Genomic DNA, 24,146 nt, shown 5'->3' with positions numbered 1-24,146 from the left:
CTCATAAAAGGAATTGATGTGGGGCGACTGGTTTTGTGTCACTTCCTGGTGATGAACGTCTATGGTTTTGTGTTCATATTCTTCTGAAATTGGCCTGACAACTAAGTCTGCAGGTACAACCAGTGAAGTATAAGGAGGCCTACACCGTAAGTGACAAAGCTAACCCACATATACTGGGGAGAGATGACGTGAAGTAGTCAGTGTGAATATGTGAAGCGTCCTAGACCAGCCTATCCTATAATCAAGTTTATTTTTATATAGCCCTTCGTACATCAGCTAATATCTCGAAGTGCTGTACAGAAACGCAGCCTAAAACCCCAAACAGCAAGCAATGCAGGTGTAGAAGCACGGCGGCTAGGAAAAACTCCCTAGAAAGGCCAAAACCTAGGAAGAAACCTAGAGAGGAACCAGGCTATGAGGGGTGGCCAGACCTCTTCTGGCTGTGCCGGGTGGAGATTATAACAGAACATGGCCAAGATGTTCAAATGTTCATAAATGTTCACAAATAATAATCAGGAGTAAATGTCAGTTGGCTTTTCATAGCCGATCATTAAGAGTATCTCTACCGCTCCTGCGGTCTCTAGAGAGTTGAAAACAGCAGGTCTGGGACAGGTAGCACGTCCGGTGGACAGGTCAGGGTTCCATAGCCGCAGGCAGAACAGTTGAAACTAGAACAGCAGCAAGGCCAGGTGGACTGGGGACAGCTAGGAGTCATAAGCACATTGTACTGACCCAAACCGGCACCCTTTTACACAAACAACATGCATCTACACCACAGCTCTCCTGTCTCCTCTCTCTCTCTCTGCCATGATCCAGGACCAGGCTGTATTGTTTTGGTGGGGATTTTTCTACAGTTTAGCCCTGAGCCTTCAAACACTGTTTACTGGGCTATTTCAGGGGTACTGAAACACACACGCGCTCCAGATGTTGTTTTGAAAATCTGTCTCTTGATGCCTGGACGGGAGCCATCATCTGTCTCTCGATGCCTGGACGGGAGCCATCATCTGTCTCTCTATGCCTGGACGGGAGCCATCATCTGTCTCTCTATGCCTGGACGGGAGCCATCATCTGTCTCTCTATGCCTGGACGGGAGCCATCATCTGTCTCTCTATGCCTGGACGGGAGCCATCATCTGTCTCTCTATGCCTGGACGGGAGCCATCATCTGTCTCTCTATGCCTGGACGGGAGCCATCATCTGTCTCTCTATGCCTGGACGGGAGCCATCATCTGTCTCTCTATGCCTGGACGGGAGCCATCATCTGTCTCTCTATGCCTGGACGGGAGCCATCATCTGTCTCTCTATGCCTGGACGGGAGCCATCATCTGTCTCTCTATGCCTGGACGGGAGCCATCATCTGTCTCTCTATGCCTGGACGGGAGCCATCATCTGTCTCTCTATGCCTGGACGGGAGCCATCATCTGTCTCTCTATGCCTGGACGGGAGCCATCATCTGTCTCTCTATGCCTGGACGGGAGCCATCATCTGTCTCTCTATGCCTGGACGGGAGCCATCATCTGTCTCTCTATGCCTGGACGGGAGCCATCATCTGTCTCTCTATGCCTGGACGGGAGCCATCATCTGTCTCTCTATGCCTGGACGGGAGCCATCATCTGTCTCTCTATGCCTGGACGGGAGCCATCATCTGTCTCTCTATGCCTGGACGGGAGCCATCATCTGTCTCTCTATGCCTGGACGGGAGCCATCATCTGTCTCTCTATGCCTGGACGGGAGCCATCATCTGTCTCTCTATGCCTGGACGGGAGCCATCATCTGTCTCTCTATGCCTGGACGGGAGCCATCATCTGTCTCTCTATGCCTGGACGGGAGCCATCATCTGTCTCTCTATGCCTGGACGGGAGCCATCATCTGTCTCTCTATGCCTGGACGGGAGCCATCATCTGTCTCTCTATGCCTGGACGGGAGCCATCATCTGTCTCTCGATGCCTGGACGGGAGCCATCATCTGTCTCTCTATGCCTGGACGGGAGCCATCATCTGTCTCTCTATGCCTGGACGGGAGCCATCATCTGTCTCTCTATGCCTGGACGGGAGCCATCATCTGTCTCTCTATGCCTGGACGGGAGCCATCATCTGTCTCTCTATGCCTGGACGGGAGCCATCATCTGTCTCTCTATGCCTGGACGGGAGCCATCATCTGTCTCTCTATGCCTGGACGGGAGCCATCATCTGTCTCTCGATGCCTGGACGGGAGCCATCATCTGTCTCTCTATGCCTGGACGGGAGCCATCATCTGTCTCTCTATGCCTGGACGGGAGCCATCATCTGTCTCTCTATGCCTGGACGGGAGCCATCATCTGTCTCTCTATGCCTGGACGGGAGCCATCATCTGTCTCTCTATGCCTGGACGGGAGCCATCATCTGTCTCTCTATGCCTGGACGGGAGCCATCATCTGTCTCTCTATGCCTGGACGGGAGCCATCATCTGTCTCTCGATGCCTGGACGGGAGCCATCATCTGTCTCTCTATGCCTGGACGGGAGCCATCATCTGTCTCTCTATGCCTGGACGGGAGCCATCATCTGTCTCTCTATGCCTGGACGGGAGCCATCATCTGTCTCTCTATGCCTGGACGGGAGCCATCATCTGTCTCTCGATGCCTGGACGGGAGCCATCATCTGTCTCTCTATGCCTGGACGGGAGCCATCATCTGTCTCTCTATGCCTGGACGGGAGCCATCATCTGTCTCTCTATGCCTGGACGGGAGCCATCATCTGTCTCTCTATGCCTGGACGGGAGCCATCATCTGTCTCTCTATGCCTGGACGGGAGCCATCATCTGTCTCTCTATGCCTGGACGGGAGCCATCATCTGTCTCTCTATGCCTGGACGGGAGCCATCATCTGTCTCTCTATGCCTGGACGGGAGCCATCATCTGTCTCTCTATGCCTGGACGGGAGCCATCATCTGTCTCTCTATGCCTGGACGGGAGCCATCATCTGTCTCTCTATGCCTGGACGGGAGCCATCATCTGTCTCTCTATGCCTGGACGGGAGCCATCATCTGTCTCTCGATGCCTGGACGGGAGCCATCATCTGTCTCTCTATGCCTGGACGGGAGCCATCATCTGTCTCTCTATGCCTGGACGGGAGCCATCATCTGTCTCTCTATGCCTGGACGGGAGCCATCATCTGTCTCTCTATGCCTGGACGGGAGCCATCATCTGTCTCTCTATGCCTGGACGGGAGCCATCATCTGTCTCTCTATGCCTGGACGGGAGCCATCATCTGTCTCTCTATGCCTGGACGGGAGCCATCATCTGTCTCTCGATGCCTGGACGGGAGCCATCATCTGTCTCTCTATGCCTGGACGGGAGCCATCATCTGTCTCTCTATGCCTGGACGGGAGCCATCATCTGTCTCTCTATGCCTGGACGGGAGCCATCATCTGTCTCTCTATGCCTGGACGGGAGCCATCATCTGTCTCTCTATGCCTGGACGGGAGCCATCATCTGTCTCTCTATGCCTGGACGGGAGCCATCATCTGTCTCTCTATGCCTGGACGGGAGCCATCATCTGTCTCTCGATGCCTGGACGGGAGCCATCATCTGTCTCTCTATGCCTGGACGGGAGCCATCATCTGTCTCTCTATGCCTGGACGGGAGCCATCATCTGTCTCTCTATGCCTGGACGGGAGCCATCATCTGTCTCTCTATGCCTGGACGGGAGCCATCATCTGTCTCTCGATGCCTGGACGGGAGCCATCATCTGTCTCTCTATGCCTGGACGGGAGCCATCATCTGTCTCTCTATGCCTGGACGGGAGCCATCATCTGTCTCTCTATGCCTGGACGGGAGCCTTCATCTGTCTCTCTATGCCTGGACGGGAGCCATCATCTGTCTCTCTATGCCTGGACGGGAGCCATCATCTGTCTCTCTATGCCTGGACGGGAGCCATCATCTGTCTCTCTATGCCTGGACGGGAGCCATCATCTGTCTCTCGATGCCTGGACGGGAGCCATCATCTGTCTCTCTATGCCTGGACGGGAGCCATCATCTGTCTCTCTATGCCTGGACGGGAGCCATCATCTGTCTCTCTATGCCTGGACGGGAGCCATCATCTGTCTCTCTATGCCTGGACGGGAGCCATCATCTGTCTCTCTATGCCTGGACGGGAGCCATCATCTGTCTCTCTATGCCTGGACGGGAGCCATCATCTGTCTCTCGATGCCTGGACGGGAGCCATCATCTGTCTCTCTATGCCTGGACGGGAGCCATCATCTGTCTCTCTATGCCTGGACGGGAGCCATCATCTGTCTCTCTATGCCTGGATGGGAGCCATCATCTGTCTCTCTATGCCTGGACGGGAGCCATCATCTGTCTCTCTATGCCTGGACGGGAGCCATCATCTGTCTCTCTATGCCTGGACGGGAGCCATCATCTGTCTCTCGATGCCTGGACGGGAGCCATCATCTGTCTCTCTATGCCTGGACGGGAGCCATCATCTGTCTCTCTATGCCTGGACGGGAGCCATCATCTGTCTCTCTATGCCTGGACGGGAGCCATCATCTGTCTCTCTATGCCTGGACGGGAGCCATCATCTGTCTCTCGATGCCTGGACGGGAGCCATCATCTGTCTCTCTATGCCTGGACGGGAGCCATCATCTGTCTCTCTATGCCTGGACGGGAGCCATCATCTGTCTCTCTATGCCTGGACGGGAGCCATCATCTGTCTCTCTATGCCTGGACGGGAGCCATCATCTGTCTCTCTATGCCTGGACGGGAGCCATCATCTGTCTCTCTATGCCTGGACGGGAGCCATCATCTGTCTCTCTATGCCTGGACGGGAGCCATCATCTGTCTCTCGATGCCTGGACGGGAGCCATCATCTGTCTCTCTATGCCTGGACGGGAGCCATCATCTGTCTCTCTATGCCTGGACGGGAGCCATCATCTGTCTCTCTATGCCTGGACGGGAGCCATCATCTGTCTCTCTATGCCTGGACGGGAGCCATCATCTGTCTCTCTATGCCTGGACGGGAGCCATCATCTGTCTCTCTATGCCTGGACGGGAGCCATCATCTGTCTCTCTATGCCTGGACGGGAGCCATCATCTGTCTCTCGATGCCTGGACGGGAGCCATCATCTGTCTCTCTATGCCTGGACGGGAGCCATCATCTGTCTCTCTATGCCTGGACGGGAGCCATCATCTGTCTCTCTATGCCTGGACGGGAGCCATCATCTGTCTCTCTATGCCTGGACGGGAGCCATCATCTGTCTCTCTATGCCTGGACGGGAGCCATCATCTGCGTGTGTGTGTGTGTTTGCGTGCGTGTTTAGATAAATATATGCTGGCTGGGGAGGTGTGTATTTCGCGCGGTGTGTTTTAGGTTTAATTGAGCACTGAGGCTGTGTGGCATATGGTTTACAGTCCTGCCACTGGGGCTGAGTACCAGGGGGCCACACTGCTACATTTGACCAAATATACATACATGAATGTATAGTGAAGATGTACTGTAACACACACACACCGCACGCCTATACACAGCTGTCAGGTTTACTGGATGTGTGACACACAGAATGTGGGTATGTGAGTACTTATGAGGCTGACTCAACCCATGGTTGCTTTCAGCACTGAGAGGCACCCTACACAATCCATAGAAGACTGTCACCTTTCCAACACAGTACAAGTGGTAAACATGGTAGCAGTCTAGCAGAAGTATTCCAATCCTATAACTGGTATATATCATAAACACACACACTCCATAGTCCTTGGACACACACACACACTCTACCTGGCAGCCTCTGGCCCTGGTCCCTAGACACTCGCCATACAGAGGAACCAGAACACACAATAAAACACAACAGGACCGCTCCTGACCTGACGGTGTTAGGGTGAGGCGACGCCAGCCACCAGGTGGGCCCAGGTTCCTATGATGACAATGACCTTCTCAAAAATACCTTTTCATTCATACAGCCGGCTAGTATACATAGTACACATTCACAAGACGGAAATATGTATGGCTTGTTGGCGTCAGAGTGGTCCTCTGTATGGTCCATATGCTCCACCAAGGGTGAAATACACTGTGTGATTACAATGTTGACTTCCTGTAGGTCTCAACATGTCTGGCATCAAACAGGAAGTGAGTTGCTCTGGAAAAGCCATGAGTCACTCATCACTATTTACGCTATTGCTTTGTTAGCGTAGAATGCTAACGGGAGATCATAAGCAGATAGCTCTACTATTGCTTCCTAATGCTAATCACTGCAGGGTGACTGCGGTGCAGACTTTAGTATGAAACACAAGGACAACAATATGTTATTTTTTGTCTTTTTCTATTCTTTTTATATCAACAGTTTTCCAAGCCTTCAGAACTTGGTACTCACCCCCAAAAAAGTAGTCCCCAGGGTAATGTAATCACCACTCCGATCAAATGCTGTCTTATCAAGCTCATTCCCGCGTTGTGTTATTAGGTTACACACTCTCCGAAATCCCCACAGATCTTAACTTCCTGTGTTTTCTCTAGGAACCATTTTTTAACAGTCGCCCTAGGCCCTACAGTGTAGTCAGTCGTTCTGTGTCAGTCAGGAAACTTCCAGAGAAGTGAGTGTTCTTTAATTAGAGAAGTAGTGAGTCAAAGGATGAGTCTGAAATGGAACCCTATTACGTGTGTGTGTGTGTGTGTGTGTGTGTGTGTGTGTGTGTGTGTGTGTGTGTGTGTGTGTGTGTGTGTGTGTGTGTGTGTGTGTGTGTGTGTGTGTGTGTGTGTGTGTGTGTGTGTGTGTGTGTGTGTGTGTGTATATATAATTATATATATATATAATACTTTTTTTATATTTTATACTGGTCCAATTGTGCCCCAACCTATGGGACTCCCAATCACTGCCAGATGTGATGCAGCCTGGACTATACTATATAGTGCACTACCTTTTGACCAGGGCTCATATAGTGCACTACCTTTTTGACCAGGACTCATATAGTGCACTACCTTTTTGACCAGGGCTCATATAGTGCACTAGCTTTTTGACCAGGGCTCATATAGTGCACTACCTTTTTGACCAGGACTCATATAGTGCACTACCTTTTTGACCAGGGCCCTATATCGGGAAAAGGGTGCCATTGCAGATTCTGTCAGACTTTGTGTCAGGAAAGTACCAGAGAAGTGAGTGTTTTTTAATTAGTGGTAGTGAGGCAGAATTCCATGTTAATCTATAACTACTGAGGTACTTTCTGAGGTGGTCAGTTCATGTTAGCTCGAGTGGAGTGGGACTGAGTGGCTTGAGGTTTATGAAGGCCATTTTTGAGGACCTGACTTTTTGACTGGTTGGCTGAGGGAAGAGGAGCTTGCTGGTTGATTACCTGAGGCCAGGAAGTTGGTTAAGTGGCTGTGTGACATTTCCCCTGTTGGCTCATGTCTTTTTACATGTTGTAGAATGTTATGGGATCAGACTTGACACACACACTCATTGAGAGGGAGACGGCAGTCAGTGAGATGCACAATAAAAGAGGGAGGGAGTTTCTCTCTGAGGGGAGGAGAGGAGGGCTTGCCTTCCACTCTCTGAAGACTGAACACTGCAATGTAGTGCCAGGCATAGGAGGAAGCAGAGAAAAAGAAGTTGCTCCTTTAAGAAAGCTGTGGGCTTGGATCAGATCGACTACTCAGCACTCTGGTTTTTTATACTGGCTCCTAATTTGGGATTTGTTTAGAATCAGTAGAGGGACTGTGGAACGTTACCTTGATTGGGAAGGGATTCTGTTTACTTTTAAAACCAAACCAGCAACATGTCTGACTCCAAGGTTACTGCTCACTTGGATGGAATTATCTCTGACTTTGAAGGTTTGTCATGTTTTTAATTATACGTTTTGATTACTCTCTTTTATTTGTCACAGACCTTCCTATCGACAGCCAGTGGTGACTAACGACTGAAGATAACTGATGTCAAAAATTCTATTTCTAGATCAAATTTACAATTGAGTCACTAGCCTTCTTCACTTAATAGCACTGGTCTCTCCCTTCTCTATCTCGCTCTGTTTTTGTTTCTCGAGTTTGTTTGTGTGTGTGTGTGTGTGTGCGTGCATTGGGCATGTGTTCCCCTCAGTTTCTTAATCTCAGTCTGTTATTGATTATATCCTAGTTACGTCAGTAGAGTACCCCAGTATTGACAGTGCTACTCCCACCACAGGAAACGTTCCAACTGAAAGCATTAAAGGGACTCATAGTAAAGCCTCATCTGGCCACCGCATCAAAACCCCATTCATTCACAACTCCTCAGTGTGTCCTCTCTCTCTCTCCTTTGTTTTCCTAGCTGTCCTGTGAAGCTAGCATTGATTTCCTTTGTTGTCCTCTTCCTCCTTTCCTCTTCCTCCTCCGGTCCGAGTGTGTCCTTCCCTCCAGCTGTGAGAGGTCTGACAGGAGCGCCACAAACACACACACTGACCCACACACACACACACACACACACACACACACACACACACACACACACACACACACACACACACACACACACACTGACCCACACACACACACACACACACACACACACACACACACGTTTATTTTGCTATCCTTGTGGGGAACAAACAATTGATTCCCATTCAAATTCCTATTTTCCCTAACCCCAAGGGGTGCACGGTTTTGGTTTTTGCCCTAACTAAACAGCTGATTAAAATGATCATAGCTTGATGATTAGTTGATTATTTGAATCAGCTGTTTTCTGCTTGGGCATAAAACTAAACATGCACCCCTTGGGGTCCCAAGGACCGAGTTTGGGAATCCCTGCCCTAACCCCTAATCATTAATCTAACTTTAACCCTAAAACTAAACCTAACCCCTAATCCTTAATCTAACCTTAACCCTGAAACTAAACCTAACCCCTAATCCTTAATCTAACCTTAACCCTAAAACTAAACCTAACCCCTAATCCTTAATCTAACCTTAACCCTAAAACTAAACCTAACCCCTAACCGTATCTCGAACCCTAATTGTAAGCCTAACCTAACTGCTAAGGCTAAAAAAGCCTTTTTCCTTGTGGGCTTGACAAAATGTACCCATTTGTCTGAATTTTCCTTGTTTTACTATCCCTGTGAGGGCTCTGGAGAACGATTACGTAAAGGTTATTTAAAGAGCAGTGGTACTATCGAGCAGTGTGCGGGTTTCTTATTTTTATCCCCACAAGGACAGTAAAACCAAAACACACACACATTGAACTGAAAGTGTGTTTACTCCGTCAGATCTGAGAATCTGAATGTGTGACTGAACACAGTTAAACATGTCAGTATTGTTCATTCATTTGTTTAGGGTCATATGGACACAGTCCAACACTTGATGAGCGTTGGGTTCTCGCTCTCTTGGTCAGATCAGTCTAAACTCCCTTAGAATTACACTTCTGGATGTGTGGTCCTGTTTCAGAAAGTCCTTTTGAGTCAATGAAGCTTAAAACAATATCAGTCAGACCTTGTAAGACCTTGTTCTTTTGAATGAAAGGATTGTGGTGATCTCTCCATAATGGACAGACCAGACTCTGTCTCCCACATCTGTAGGTTTATGTCCAGGTAGTTTTTTGTTGTTGTGAGTGATTATGTGTTCAGCAGCAGTACTGTATGATCAAATGGATGAAAAATACCATATCAGTGCCATGTTAACAGGATGATGTCAGCCACCCTGTCACTCAGCCTGTCCTCTCAGGCAGTTGTGGATTCTGCTTGTATCTGATTCTCCCTGGTATCTGATCTGGGGTGTAGAAATATCACTACTTGTCACACACTACTGCTGACGTAGGCCTACTCTTCCATTTACTGGCAAATCCAGTCTGGTCTCTTATCTGTCTGTCCCTCAGCTCAAACTAAAAGTGTGGGGATTTTCCAGAGGCTTGTTGTTTGTGGACAGTGTGTGTTTTTAGATTGTGTGGTTTATGTTTTTGTGCGTCGGTATGGATTTTTATTTCTTCTTTTTGAGTGCATCTGAGATCAACATCAGGTCATAAGCCTTGGTCTCGTATCGCTCTCTGATCAATTGAATGAGCTGAATAGTGAATCAACCGCATAGTGAATCAACTGCATAGTGAATCAACTCGATCATCAACAGTGAATAGTCCTCTCACGATCTGTTTGCTATTGTGGAGTTTGAAATAGCTGCAGGTGTTGTCTGGAATCTGTCCACTCTTGATACTTCTAACATTGGAAACGGCTCCAGTGGTCAACAAGTGATGTAAATCAGGATGGCAGTAGCCTGCCGTACAGAAGGCTTTCTAGTCGTTAACCTGTGGGTGTTGCTTGTTCAAAGGAATGAACTGGGCCTTACCTACCAAGCACCCAGGGGTTCAGACTGAAATGTATGGAGCCAAGTACTACTGAACTACCAACAGCTGCATTCACTTTGAGTTCCTCCATATCTTTCTTTCTCTCTCTCTCTCTCTCTCTTTGTCTCTGTCGCTCGCTCTCTCTACTACAATTAGTTTGTGCTGAACCTGGTGTCAGCCGGAACACGAGCGAGTTACACACTCCGCCGTGTGTCAGCATAAACCCAACAGTGTCCAGAGAAGTGGATATTTGACACCCTAACATTAGCGGTGGCTAAAGCTTTGGACTGATCAAGTGAAATATAAGGGGAGGGTTTGTGTAACGTTGTCGGTCAGTCGATGGCCTTGCCTTGTCAGACGTGGTTTTGAAAGATTTCTATGTTATTGTAATTCCACCGCATAATGTTGTAGCCTGCTTCTGTTGACACTGGCAGAACCGCTCTGTGCGTAAGCGTGTAGTACCACGGCGTTAAACGTCACCATTATAGCTTGTGTCAGTGTATCAAGATAAAGTGGTTGTCAACTTGAGTGGACTTTTCATTCAAGCCATAATCGCTGTTTTGCCAGCGGGTTTGGCATTGTATGTACGGTAGTATGTGTCTGACACCGCACGGTTTTTAAATGCTAGCGTTATATCCTCGTGCCTCTTGTGTTTTCGTAGACCGCAATCTGGCAGTGTTACAGTAACTGTCGGCTTCCTCATCGTTCCACCGTCATGTGATATTGATCAGGAAGTGAGCGAGTCTGGAATGTAAGAGATGGGTCAGTGGTTCAGTGAGACAACCCTTGACTACAGACTTAATACCATGGTGTTATGAGCAGAGAAACGTCAGCAATATTATTTGCCAATATCTTCTTCAGTATCCCATAGATGGTGTGTAATACTATATATTTGCTACAGTACAGTTGGCCTTTTCTGCCCTAAAGAACCCTCAAAACACACACTTGCACATCCGGCCCAATAGACATAAATTAGACTAGAAACACACACACTGATGAAGAGTTGCGGTCCCCAGGAGAGCTCCCTTCACTCTTCAGTTCTAACAGGCCGGTCTGAAGGCCGTCTGGCCCCCGTCTAGACCCCTTTCTTTGAGGAAGCTGATCCAGCCGGTCACATCAGGACTCAGACGACATGCCATGGAGCTCAGGGCCCATACTCACAAAGCGTCTCAGAGAAGGAGTATTGAACAAGGCCTGGGACTCTAACATGAAGGCCACCATGACGTCCGTTGGCCTTGTTTAGTTGGATAGTGTACTGATGTGGATGAGCTGTAGTGCAACAGTGGGCCCTAGAGAACACAACCTCATGTCTTGACCTTTTTAGTCAGTTTTGGTATATGTCTATGGTCTCTCTCTCTCGCGCCCTCTCTTTCCTCAGTGTTCAATCTTTTCTCTAGCCTCACTAAACCTCACAACAGGATGCGGTGATGACTTTGATCTTTCTGACCTCAGTCAGAACCAACACAACCAGGAAGTCAGTCGCGTTCTATAACTACCGTGAGACTGTAAACAGGAAACAATACGCTGTGGTTCCGATCGCTCGTTTGGTTGGAGCATAGTTACATTTCACAGCTCCATATCCTGCATAGAAATCTAATTTTAATCGTCACATGCTTCGTAAATAACAGGTGTAGACTAACAGTGAAATGCATACTGACTGTGTTAACTCAAACCATTAGATAAAAGCACCTGCATAACTGTATAATCATCATAAGCCTATCTCTTTCTAGCTGCATCAGAGCTGTACAGTATCTGTTGTCCATTACTCTATCTGTGTGTCCTTGAGGAGATGAGCTAACGCCATTGATGCACACAGGGACAGGAAGTCAAGGCTAGCACCTGGGCCTAGCAGGGTGGGAGAGAGAACAAAAGTCTGTTTCCTCCTCTCTATTTAAATCTATTTAGGTGGGCCGGGGATGATACCAGTATCGCGATACTCGTTAGTGTCGTGGCAGGGAAACAAAACACAAAGCAGATTTCTTTCAGAAAACAGTCCTAATGTTGGAAACAAACATAATTATGTTGTCATTCAGAGTCACATGCATTTATTTTCCAAGCTACAGCACAATATTTTATATACAGCTGTTTTTTAAAGGACCAAAGAGTTGTGTCTGCTTCGTGTTTTCATTTTTGCCATGGATATTTCTTTGCGATACTGGTATCTTCCCCGCCCTACTATTTAGGTCAGGTGGGAGAGAGCCTCCATCTTAATGTGTCGTGCTATGCTAGGACCAGGAGTTTTCCTAACCACAACATCTGGCCAGGAAAAACTCTGTTGGCCCAGTTATAGGCCTGGACTAGGGCCCAGATTTGTTCTTGGTCAGGAAAAATGCCAGGCCCTATGGCTATTGTTGTGGTCATCCCCTCACAAGAGACTGTGAGACACTGAACACTAAGAGGTAGGCTACACAGGGAGAGAGAGAAGTAGGCTCTGTTTGTTAAGGAGATTCCGCAGAGACGTTCTGTATTTCCAGCTCATTGTCTGGGAATGCCATTTCACTTGGGGGATGAGACGGTATCGTCCGTCTGGCCTTCGCTCACGTCGAGATACTGGCGCTCCGTGATCCCAGGTCAATCCAGCACGTGTGAAATCCATGACAGGGATATCCTTGGATGCTTCCTCGGAAACACGTGATCCTTCTTCTCTGTCTTCTAGTGGAATGATGTTCGAAAGATTGACCTCTGAATGTATAGAAAACCATGGAAAACCGCATGGTAGAACTGAGTCGAGGAACATTCCTATTTGCTATATTAATTCCCGTAATGTCTCTCTCTGAAGTCATTTTCAGGCATATGGCGACCGTTGAGAAAGTTTAATTTCTAGGTCATATTAAATCATATGCAGCCATCTTGGATGTTATGACAACACTTAAGTCCTATCAGTGTTATGCCTGTCTGACAGTCTCTATGCAACCGTGGTCTTTGGGCATTAAATCATACATTGTACAGTTTCTCTCTGATAATAACACTTAAGTCCTATCAGTGTTAGGCTTATACTGACTGTCTCTATATGCAGGCAACCCTGGAGCCTGTTCAAGAGCATGTAACGTTAAAGAACATTCAGATAGAAATGTATGTGGTAGAAAAGATGGGACTGTCTGTCAGATTGAAAAGGGAATCATGTCAGCTCTGTTCATTCTATTTCTGTCTGCAACATACAGAACGTTTCAGATCACTGAATAAACCAATGGTCTTCCAGCTCACTGTTTGCTAAGCACTAAGCAGCAGACTGATTTGGCAGGTCAAATCCTAGTCCTGGGCCGAGTTGAAAGTAGCCGGATCCTTGGAATCATTCAGCACAATCATAGAACACGAGAGGGATGAAAGGGGGGTTATGGGGGATGGAGTCCAGTGGCAAAGTGGTTTGGACATGGAAATAACTTATAACCGTGTTCTGTTTTATAAGCGGCATATGGGATTGGGTCTCCCATTCTAATTAAAGATATGGGAGATGGGACGTGTTTTTAGTAACAGCCAAAGCAACACAAATCCTTAAAACGGAGGGCTAAAATGTTTTTATAATGCCTCGTAGACTCCGGAATTTAACTCCAATATTCCCCAAATCATGAGAGCGTAATGGAGGAAGCATGAGAGAATAACAGTTAGTCGTTGGAAATAAGTGTTTAGTTGAGAACCTTTTTTAAAAGGTGTTTTGGGGGTTGTTCAGAGCATTTAACACCTACAGTATGTACACATGAGACCCTTCAAATGCAGTTAGGAGGTTTAGCAGTTTGCTAATGCTGCTATGCTAATGTTGGTTAGCTAGCTTTTCAATGCACAGGGAATGCAAGAACAAGGAAAGGCAGAACAGCAAAATAAAATGGAAAGATGTATGGTAACCATAGCAGCAGTGAGTGTTTAAATAGAGAGATACAGAGGGAAGGGGACTAGCAACACCAATCATACGACAGCATATAGACATCATGGACACTTATGAGGCAGTCAGAGAAGAGCAGGACATTTGCTCCAGCTCGCTAAGTTATAGTTTGGCAAGAAGAGGATTTGTCTTAGGGGGAGAAAGATTATCGCTGTCATAAAATTAAGAGTCTTATAGCAGTAAAATGTAGATTAGGTCCATAACTGATGTTTTGATGAAGGCTTTGGTGTGATTGTCTCCAGCTCTCTGGGTCCCATCACAGCTCGGACTGGGTTTATGGAGAGGGCAATGGGATATGCGCTGATTACCCCCTCTCTGTGGGTGTACATACATACATACATACATACATACATACATACATACATACATACATACATACATACATACATACATACATACATACATACATACATACATACATACATACATACACTACTGTTCATAAGTTTGGGGTCACTTAGAAATGTCTGTGTTTTTGAAAGAAAGGCACATTTCTTTTGTCCATTAAAATAACATCAAATTGATCAGAAATACAGTATAGACATTGTTAATGTTGTAAATTACTATTGTAGCTGGAATCGGCTGTTTAAAAAAAAAAATTATGGAATATCTACATAGGCGTACAGAGGCCCATTTGATAATAACCATCACTCCTGTGTTCCAATGGCATGTTGTGTTAGCTAATCCAAGTTTATCATTTTAAAAAGGCGAATTGATCCTTAGAAAACCCTTTTGCAATAATGTTTGCACAGCTGAAAACTGTTGTTCTGATTAAAGAAGCAATAAAACTGGCCCTCTTTAGACTAGTTGAGTATCTGGAGCGTCAGCATTTGTGGGTTCGATTACAGGCTCAAAATGGCCAGAAACAAAGTCCTTTCTTCTGAAACTCATCAGTCTATTCTTGTTCTGCGAAATGAAGGCTATTCCATGCTAGAAATTGCCAAGAAACTGTAGATCTCGTACAACGCTTTGTACTACTCCCTTCACAGAACAGTGCAAACTGTCTCTAACCAGAATAGAAAGAGTGGGAGGCCCCGGTTCCCAACTGAGCAAGAGGACAAGTACATTAGACACGCCTCACAAGTCCTCAACTGGCAGCTTCATTAAATAGTACCCGCAAAACAACAGTCTCAATGTCAACAGTGAAGAGGCGACTCCAGGATTCTGGCCTTCTAGGCAGAGTTCCTCTGTCCAGTGTCTGTGTTCTTTTGCCCATCTTAATCTTTTCTTTTTATTGGCCAGTCTGAGATATGGCTTTTTCTTTGCAACTCTGCCTAGAAGGCCAGCATCCCGGAGTCACCTCTTCACTGTTGATGTTGAGACTGGTGTTTTGTGGGGAACTATTTTATGAAGTTCCCCACACACACACACACTCTCTTTAGGCCACAACAGAACTGATCATCAGCTTGGAGTTACTGAGTAGTACAGAGAGGTCATGGATGTGTGTGACTGTGATGTCATAACCAGCTCGTAACCACAGTGACATCAAAACAGTTCATGTTGCTCCTCTGGAATTAGAATACACTGTTCATATATTTGCTGTCGTATTTGTTTAGTCCAGGACTAGCCTGGACTCATTGACTGAGTGTGTCTGTCTCATCTCACCCTCCATGCAGCTCTAAAGAGGTCATTTGAGGTGGACGATGTGGACACCTCGGCCAACTCCTCGCCAGGCTCCCGCCGGGTTCCCAACAACACCAACCACCGCCCCGTCATGTCCCCCACCAGCATCTACTACCGTGAACTGGGCGCCAGCAATAACAACAACGGCTCCATCTCCAAGACCATCATGGGAGGGGGCGGCTCCAAGCCTCCTGAACCCATATCCCGAGGACGCACGGAGCTCTCCATCGACATTTCCTCCAAGCAGGTGGATCCAACCAGCCCTGGTTCCCTCCAATTCGGCGCAAAACGGCCCGAGGTCCTAGGCCACTCCAAGACGCCCGAGATGGGCCACAAACGGGAGGTGACCTTCTCTAAAATGCCCCAGGAGGTGGTGATTCGCGCAGGGGCCCGGACCCCTGAGCCACCCAGCCATGCCCGGAGGTTCGAGCCCCTCAGTCTGGGGGACAGCCCGGCCGCGAGGACTACACCAGGGATCAGCGTCACCAAAGCACCCGAGACAACGGGGAATGGAAAGAACAACCACGAGAACCATGGTCATCATGCGCCGGTCCACCACCCGCACCAGCCCAACCCCCACCACAACACCATCGTCACCACCATCCGCTGCTCCTCGCCCAACCGCACCAAGTCCCCCAACCCTGACAGTGAGTAACCTCTGACCCTAGGTTTCTTCTCCTAAACCCTCTAACTCCTTAGGTTCCTCATGTGATCCTGGACCCTCACTGGACCCCCAACCCACACTACCAACCCACACACTCTAACAGAGTGAGGGCCTTCAAGTGGTGGGGAACACAAACAGCCGTAGAGATGCTTGGGTTTGTAGGAAGGCCCCAACTTTCCATTGGGTTTCAATTGTGTCACTGTGAAGTTGCTATGGAGATGACCAGTATATACATGTGTAAGCAAGGGAGAGTAAAGCAGTGTTTTGAGGCTGTGGGCCTAGTGTGTGTGTGTGTGTTGCTAACCACCAGATCATAGGATCTGGTGTGTTTGGTAGTGTGTGTGTGTGTTTGATCTGGGCTGGAGTTCCCCGTGGCATAACACAGGCTTCTGAGCAGAGAGGCCCAATGAGGCGTGGAGGCAGTAATGAGCTCACACCACTTTGATCTGGGGACTGTTTCTAGGAGTGGCCTCTCCAACACAGGCTGAGTGCCTCCAGTCTGATACAGCCTGCCTTGGTGGAGAGATGCCACTCTGTAAAAGTGGTATGAGTAAGCAAAGTGCATCGTAGACTGGTCTCACATCTGTTCGTGCTATCTAGCCAACTCAAATCGTTTTTTGTCATGCCAAACATGATCCAAGACCAGTGAGGCTCGGTGTATATATAGAAACCGTGTACTATGGTCCTGCATTCATGTCAGCTTTCTGTTTTAAGACTATTGGCAATATGCACATACCTCCGCAGTACACAGTAGTGTAGGTATCCACATTTTGGATACACTTTTAGTGTTCAAACCTCCAGGGGTGGCGGTACAGAACATTTTCCACAACACATCATCCACCTCCAGTTGCCCTCCTCTACTACCTCACAGAGGGACTGGAAGATGCAATCACACACAGTGGAGAGCTCTGGGTCCCCGGAGTGGGCCTGTAAGGGGAGAGGTCTGTTTGATTAGAGCCCAGCCTGGGCCTGTCTGTCAGTACGGCCTGTCCCTCCTGTCCCCCTCTGCTCTGTCTGAAGCCCAGCGTCTCAGTCCCCTATCAATGAATGTTCAGCTGCTTGGTTCTTCAATTCCCTCTCAACTCAGTCCCCTATCAATGAATGTTCAGCTGCTTGGTTCTTCAATTCCCTCTCAACTCAGTCCCCTATCAATGAATGTTCAGCTGCTTGGTTCTTCAATTCCCTCTCAACTCAGTCCCCTATCGCTGAATGTACAACAACTATTCAGGCAATTTGTTCTTCAATTCATGCACTCTTGGTAGACTGTGAGATAACAACAATATATTGTTTTATTCTCCTACATATGCAAGTGATGAATGTATACATGGAGGGAGAGAACCCTGTCCTGAAGCAAACCAGTGTGTTTTAGCAGTCGGCAGCATCTGACACATTTGGGTTCCACTCACTCACTTTCCTTTGCTTTGTACTTTCTTTGTCTCTCCCTCTCTTTGCTCCTCTCTCTTTCTTACAACACACGCACAAACACTCCTCTTCTTTCCTCCCTCTGCAGATTGAGCGTGTCTCAGCCCCCAAAAGGGGCGTCCGACACGAGCCAAGTTAGATTCCTGTAAACTGAGGGATAAAACACGGAGCCAAATATGACCTAACGTGTCAGCATTTACACAGTCTTTAGACGGCATTCAAGCCATATTTATAGAGAGCGTTTAGAGAATGTATAAATAACGCTTAGACAACGTTTTAGACCTGAGACTGAGGGAGCACACAGCATGGGGCCAGCTGCAGGGAAACTACAGCTGCTAGACGCATTGGTTTGTTTATCAGATGAACAAACGCACACATGCTGCATCCCAAATGGTACCCTATTCCCTACATAGTGGGGCTATGGCTCTGGTCAAAGCTAGTGCACTATATAGGGAACAGGGTGCAATTTTGGACACAGACACATGCAGAAAAGCATTCTACTTAGCCTTGCTCGTTCGCTTCCTCAAACTCGAACTCCACAGTTATCAAATGAATCATGGCTTTCAGTATTTAATAAACCAGTATGTTCCAGTCAGTGCTATTAGCGATATTGCCAAGTATTCCATGACTTATTTGGCCTTAATTAACTATAATTCTGTAGGCTTTTTTCCTGTTGACACAGACCATTTTAGCATTATGTGTTCGTGGATTGGAACAGTATAAATTACCATACTTTATCATTCGGTACGAGTTTGTAGGCTATATTCCAATATTAGGAGCTCAGATTTGATGGGACGAGTGTGTGTGTGTGTGTGTGTGTGTGTGTGTGTGTGTGTGTGTGTGTGTGTGTGTGTGTGTGTGTGTGTGTGTGTGTGTGTGTGTGTGTGTGTGTGTGTGTGTGTGTGTGTGTGTGTGTGTGTGTGTGTGTGTGTGTGTGTTTCTGCTCTGGACCTGGGAGTCTTGTAGCCTGGTTCCTACTCAGGCCACAGAGGTCTGGGCTAGTTATTTGCCCAGAGGGAGAGGGCCTTATTAGGGCTCTCAATGAAGGGTGACTTGCCTGGAGGGCCTGAGGCCGGGGCCCACCCTGACTGACTGAGGGACTCTGACCCCTGCTCTGTTCCGTGTGGGGAGATGGCGTCAGTGGAGCAGAAACGTGAACAACACAGCACTGTAGTGGGCTGGTAGTGTGGGTTGTTTCCATCAGATTTTGTGTCAAGTAGGAGAAATTGATCCTCTTTCATCCACCTAGATAATGGTGGATATGAAACTCTTTACACTGGCGTACAGATTGTTGACTCCGTGCCTTGTTTGAAATTTTCCACGTTACTGTCAGCTGTGTATTTCTGAGTGATAAGCCGTTTTCCTGTCCATTCAGTTTTTCAAACGGGTAATGACATCAGAGGCACACACTCTGGTTTCCCGGGCTTCCTTCCTTCTTCCGTGTCCTGTCCGTCAGGGCGATTGTTTCCCCTCGTCCTGACCTCGCCGCTCTTCCTCTCTCTCAGCCTGGGTCATGTGATCTCACCACAATAGAGTACATCTGGATACATTTTTCGTTCGTTTCTAGGATCAAAATGTCAGTCTCTGATCTCTGTAGGTGGCTCTAAATATCAACAGGTAACTGATGTTTGTAGTACGCAAAATAACCTGTTTTTATATGTACTGTAGAAGAAATTGAAAGACTCTTTAATTGAATCAGTGCACTGTTGCTCCCATTCACACATCTACATTGAACTTTACAGTAGAATGACAGGGTTATGATTTGCCTTGGTTGACTACCCTTTTTATTTTATTTAACTGGGCAAGTCGGTTAAGAACAAATTCTTATTTACAATGAAAACCCACTGTTCCCCGGTAGGCCAACTGCCTTGTTCAGGGGCAGAACGACAGATTTTTACCTTGTCAGCTCAGGGATTCGATCTAGCAACCTTTCGGTTACTGGCCCAACACTCTAGGCTACCACTAGGCTACCTGCCGCACTTTGACCTCCGTAGAACCACAGGTCCATTAGACTGTAGATGACTGTTATATTATACTGTAACAATACAGGGAGGAATTCCCATTGAGATTCAACTTGACCACTCTGTCCTGGGGGGTGCTTGGTTATGCCATCAGTTCTACCACTTCAAGCCCTCTAACCCAGCATTGAATTTGTTTATATAAATCCTCATAGTGTCTCATTGGCCCTGAACTGACATGTTTGGTTGCTCAACAAAGTTGTGACGAAGGAGTCTGATTGTTCCGTGACCCACTCCTCTCACTGCTCTCCTCCATGCCCCTTCATTCTCCTCTGGTGGCCTGCCTGTGTGTTGTCTGTGAGGGCCCCACTATCCCCTTTCTACACAGAATCCCTCCACACACACACACACACACACACACACACACACACACACACACACACACACACACACACACACACACACACACACACACACACACACACACACACACACACACACACACACACACACACACACACACACACAGAGAGAGACAGAAGGGTCAGGAGATCCCAGGCTGATTAACATGATTAGCAGTGGACCCCCCAGGAGGAAAGTTTAGGGAATAGGGGGGCCGCTATTCCCATCTGGCTAACGTCGCGCTAGTTAGTCTCTGACCACACACACACACACACACACACACACACACACACTGGGCCTGTACTGTGAAATCGAGTGTAAACATTCCCAAAGTAAGAATCTTTGTACTAATTCCCTAGAATTCTAAAGTACTGTATTCAGTTTCGCCTTCCCCATGTCATTCCATGCTGTGCCACATATGTGGAACTAGAATGACCTCCAGCGCTATGTGATTTAAACTCCAGCTTCTTAGTCTTAGTTGAAGCACTCCGATTGGTATCTCAGGTAAAGTCGTTGTGATAAAGCAGCTCTTGACAGCAGGGCCCGTGGTGTATTCATTACGGAAACCGTTTACCGTTTCAGAACCAAACGGAAGCAAACAGAGCAAAACTAGAGTTTCTATCGGACTAATTCAGGTCGGTCCCTCCTTGTTTGCTTCCGTTTAAAAGAAATGTTGCAACAGAATCGGCGTAATGAATACGCCCCTGGTATCCATCATAGCAAGAGATGCCTCTCTCTCGCTCGCTCGCAGGGTATTCATGAAGTCATTCACCAAGTCACTATGGTACGAGGAGAGAAAAGAGGCCCCACTCATTTTAACCAGGCAGATACTGAACTGGAGATGATGCTTATTGGGTGTTCGTAACAGATGTCCACTCTGGAGTCTGGCTTCACATTTGTTTTCAGTTTGTGTACAGGACTAGGAATGGGGCAACACCTTAAGGGAGAGTGGAGTGCCACAGGGTTTGGGCTGGTGTAAATGTTGCTTTTACATAGCTAACAAGCAGGGACTTGATGACAAGGAAGGACTATGACACGCACACACACATGCACGTACGCACCCCCCCCCCCCCAGACAGTGGTCAGGCGTCTCACAGTTTAATTGCACTCAGCATGACCTGCTGTGTCATTATGAGAGAGAGAGAGAGAGAGAGAGAGAGAGAGAGAGAGAGAGAGAGAGAGAGAGAGAGAGAGAGAGTAGAAATGTCTGAAATGTCTACTCTTTTGGAACTTCTGTGAGTGTAATTTTTACTGTTAATTTGTATTGTTTAGTTCACTTTTGTTTATCTATTTCACTTGCTTTGGCAATGTTAACATATGTTTCCCATGCCAATAAAGACCCTTGAATTGAAATTGAATTGAGTAGAGGAGGCCGTCTGCTAGAGCATATCATCTTGGCTCATGTTAAACTGTTTACAGGTTCCAAACCTCTCAGGGTTAGCGTTAGCGGGCTAGGAAAACTACAGAGTGAGGTCATTAGACTGCAGTGTTGGCCACTCACTTTCAGCTCCCCTGGGGGAGAGATAGCTCATAATCATGTATGTGGGTGCAGAGCTCAGAGTGGCCAGCAGGAGGTGCAGTATGACAGGTGGAGTGTAGGGTTAGGGTATTTTATTTTTTTATTTTTTTCACCTTTATTTAACCAGGTAGGCTAGTTGAGAACAAGTTCTCATTTACAACTGCGACCTGGCCAAGATAAAGCAAAGCAGTGTGACACAGACAACAACACAGAGTTACACATGGAGTAAACAATAAACAAGCCAATAACACAATAAACAAGGCAATGACACAGTAGAAAAAAGACAGTGTGTGCAAAAGGCATGAGGAGGTAGGCAATAAATAGGCCATAGGAGCGAATAATTACAATTGAGCAGATTAACACTGGAGTGATAAATGAGCAGATGATGATGTGCAAGTAGAGATACTGGTGTGCAAAAGAGCAGAAAAGTAAATAAATGTCACGGCCGTTGAAAGAAGTGGACCAAAGTGCCTTTTTATTTAAAATGTCGCCAACAAAACAACAAACGAAAGAAACAAGCGTGAAGCTTACAGGGCTATAGTGCCACAAACAAAGTTAACTACCCACACTGAAAGGAGGGAAAAAGGGCTACCTAAGTATGATTCCCAATCAGAGACAACGATAGACAGCTGTCCCTGATTGAGAACCATACCCGGCCAAAACATAGAAATAAAGAGACATAGAAAACAAAACATAGAATGCCCACCCCAAATCACACCCTGACCAAACCAACTAGAGACATAAAAAGGCTCTCTAAGGTCAGGGCGTGACAATAAAATAAAAACAGTATGGGGGTGAGGTAGGTAGATTGGGTGGGCTATTTACAGATGGACTATGTACAGCTGCAGCGATCGGTTAGCTGCTCAGATAGTTGATTTAAAGTTTAAAGTTGTTGAGGGAAATAAAAGTCTCCAACTTCAGCGATTTTTGCAATTCGTTCCAGTCACTGGCAGCAGAGAACTGGAAGGAAAGGCGGCCAAATGAGGTGTTGGCTTTGGGGATGATCAGTGAGATATTCCTGCTGGAGCGCGTGCTACAGGTGGATGTTGTTATCGTGACCAGTGAACTGAGATAAGGCAGAGCTTTACCTAGCATAGACTTATAGATGACCTGGAGCCAGTGGGTCTGGCGACGAATATGTAGCGAGGGCCAGCCGACTAGAGCATACAGGTCGCAGTGGTGGGTGGTATAAGGTGATTTGGTAACAAAACGGATGGCACTGTGATAGACTGCATTAAGTTTGCTGAGTAGAGTGTTGGAAGCTATTTTGTAGATGACATCGCTGAAGTCGAAGATCGGTAGGATAGTCAGTATGACTTAGGGGAGATAGCTATGGGACCTGGCTTGCAGGTAATGCTTGCATCTTATATAGGACATTGCTGAGGGCATGTAGACAGTAGTTAAAGGTGCATTTTTAAGTACTCTTAAGTAATCTCTTATTCTCTTATCCACTCTGTTTCTTTCATTCTCTTCCCCCTTTCTCTTCTCTCACTCACACATTGTTCTATATCTCACTAAAACTGAATTAATGTGTCTGCTTGTGTTTTGTAGGATTTATTCCTGGTGTGATTGAAAGTGTTTTGGAGGCTGTGGACTCTGACTGGGTCAGTGGAAAGCCTGTGGATGCCTGTGTGTATTGAGCGCTTCCACTGAGGGTAGAGTTGAGCCGAGAGAAGTGGAAACCGAACAGGGTCCCCCAGATAAGGTTTCCGGAAGCTTCTGTTTACTCTGCTCCGCCTGGTGGAAGTCAGGGGTTAAAGAAGGTTCCCATGCAGCACACACACACACACACACGCCCATACACTCCACTAAAGCAACCCCAGTTCCCCCTTCCTCCTATTTCCAGTCTCCCTGAGCCACTATCTCCCAGTCCCCACCCTTGTCTTCCTTAGTGAGTTCTCTGAATGCTGGTCAAGCTGGCCTGACACTAGTCACGACCGTACAAAATAGGTAGGGCCAGGACTTTTTCCTGACCACTTGACCACCAGCCAACAACTATCATCACTATCAGTTTCTGGACCCTCCCCTGACTAACACAGTCTTTTATCTGGTTTATTGTGGTTTATCTTGAAGAGGTGTCTGGTCCTGTCTCGTCCTGCTTATAGACTGCACCCAGTTGCTATGGGCTGAACAGGATGAGCTCAGTATTTCTCAGTTTTGCCAACTGTACAGCTGGTTAACAAAGAGAAGGTCCACTTTGGGTCAGTGCCTCAGCTCTCAACATCCTCTGCTAATGAGGTTTCCCTCCTTCTCTGGCTGATAGGGCCATGTTTGGAATGATAATGGTGTTTTTGCTGTAATTACTCTCTCTTTCACCTTAACAATACGAGGTTCCCAGATATTGACGTCATGTATAGGTCTTGTCTAGGGCAGTAACCAGCAGTCGTTGCTGTGTGGCCAGAGATTGAGTGAGTGTGAGTGTGTG

At 47.3% G+C, this 24,146-nt stretch overlaps 1 protein-coding gene across 3 annotated transcripts in view; it reads left to right on the top strand.

Annotated features, from left to right (window-relative positions):
- LOC139567698 (septin-9-like) overlaps positions 1–24,146 on the top strand; it is a 91,526-nt gene that overhangs the window by 23,927 nt on the left and 43,453 nt on the right. For 2 of the 3 annotated variants that reach the window (XM_071389117.1, XM_071389118.1), the window contains exon 2: positions 15,750–16,403. In XM_071389117.1, the coding sequence (XP_071245218.1) occupies positions 15,750–16,403 (654 nt within the window). Of the gene's footprint in view, positions 1–7,559; positions 7,793–15,749; positions 16,404–24,146 lie in introns of those variants that run through there. The other variant, XM_071389116.1, reaches the window with a different exon arrangement.

This window comes from Salvelinus alpinus, chromosome 2, assembly GCF_045679555.1.
Source record: "Salvelinus alpinus chromosome 2, SLU_Salpinus.1, whole genome shotgun sequence".
In the NCBI taxonomy this organism is placed as follows: domain Eukaryota; kingdom Metazoa; phylum Chordata; class Actinopteri; order Salmoniformes; family Salmonidae; genus Salvelinus; species Salvelinus alpinus.
Note: the sequence above shows the minus strand (reverse complement) of the source record. Positions and strands in the feature narration are given on the sequence as shown.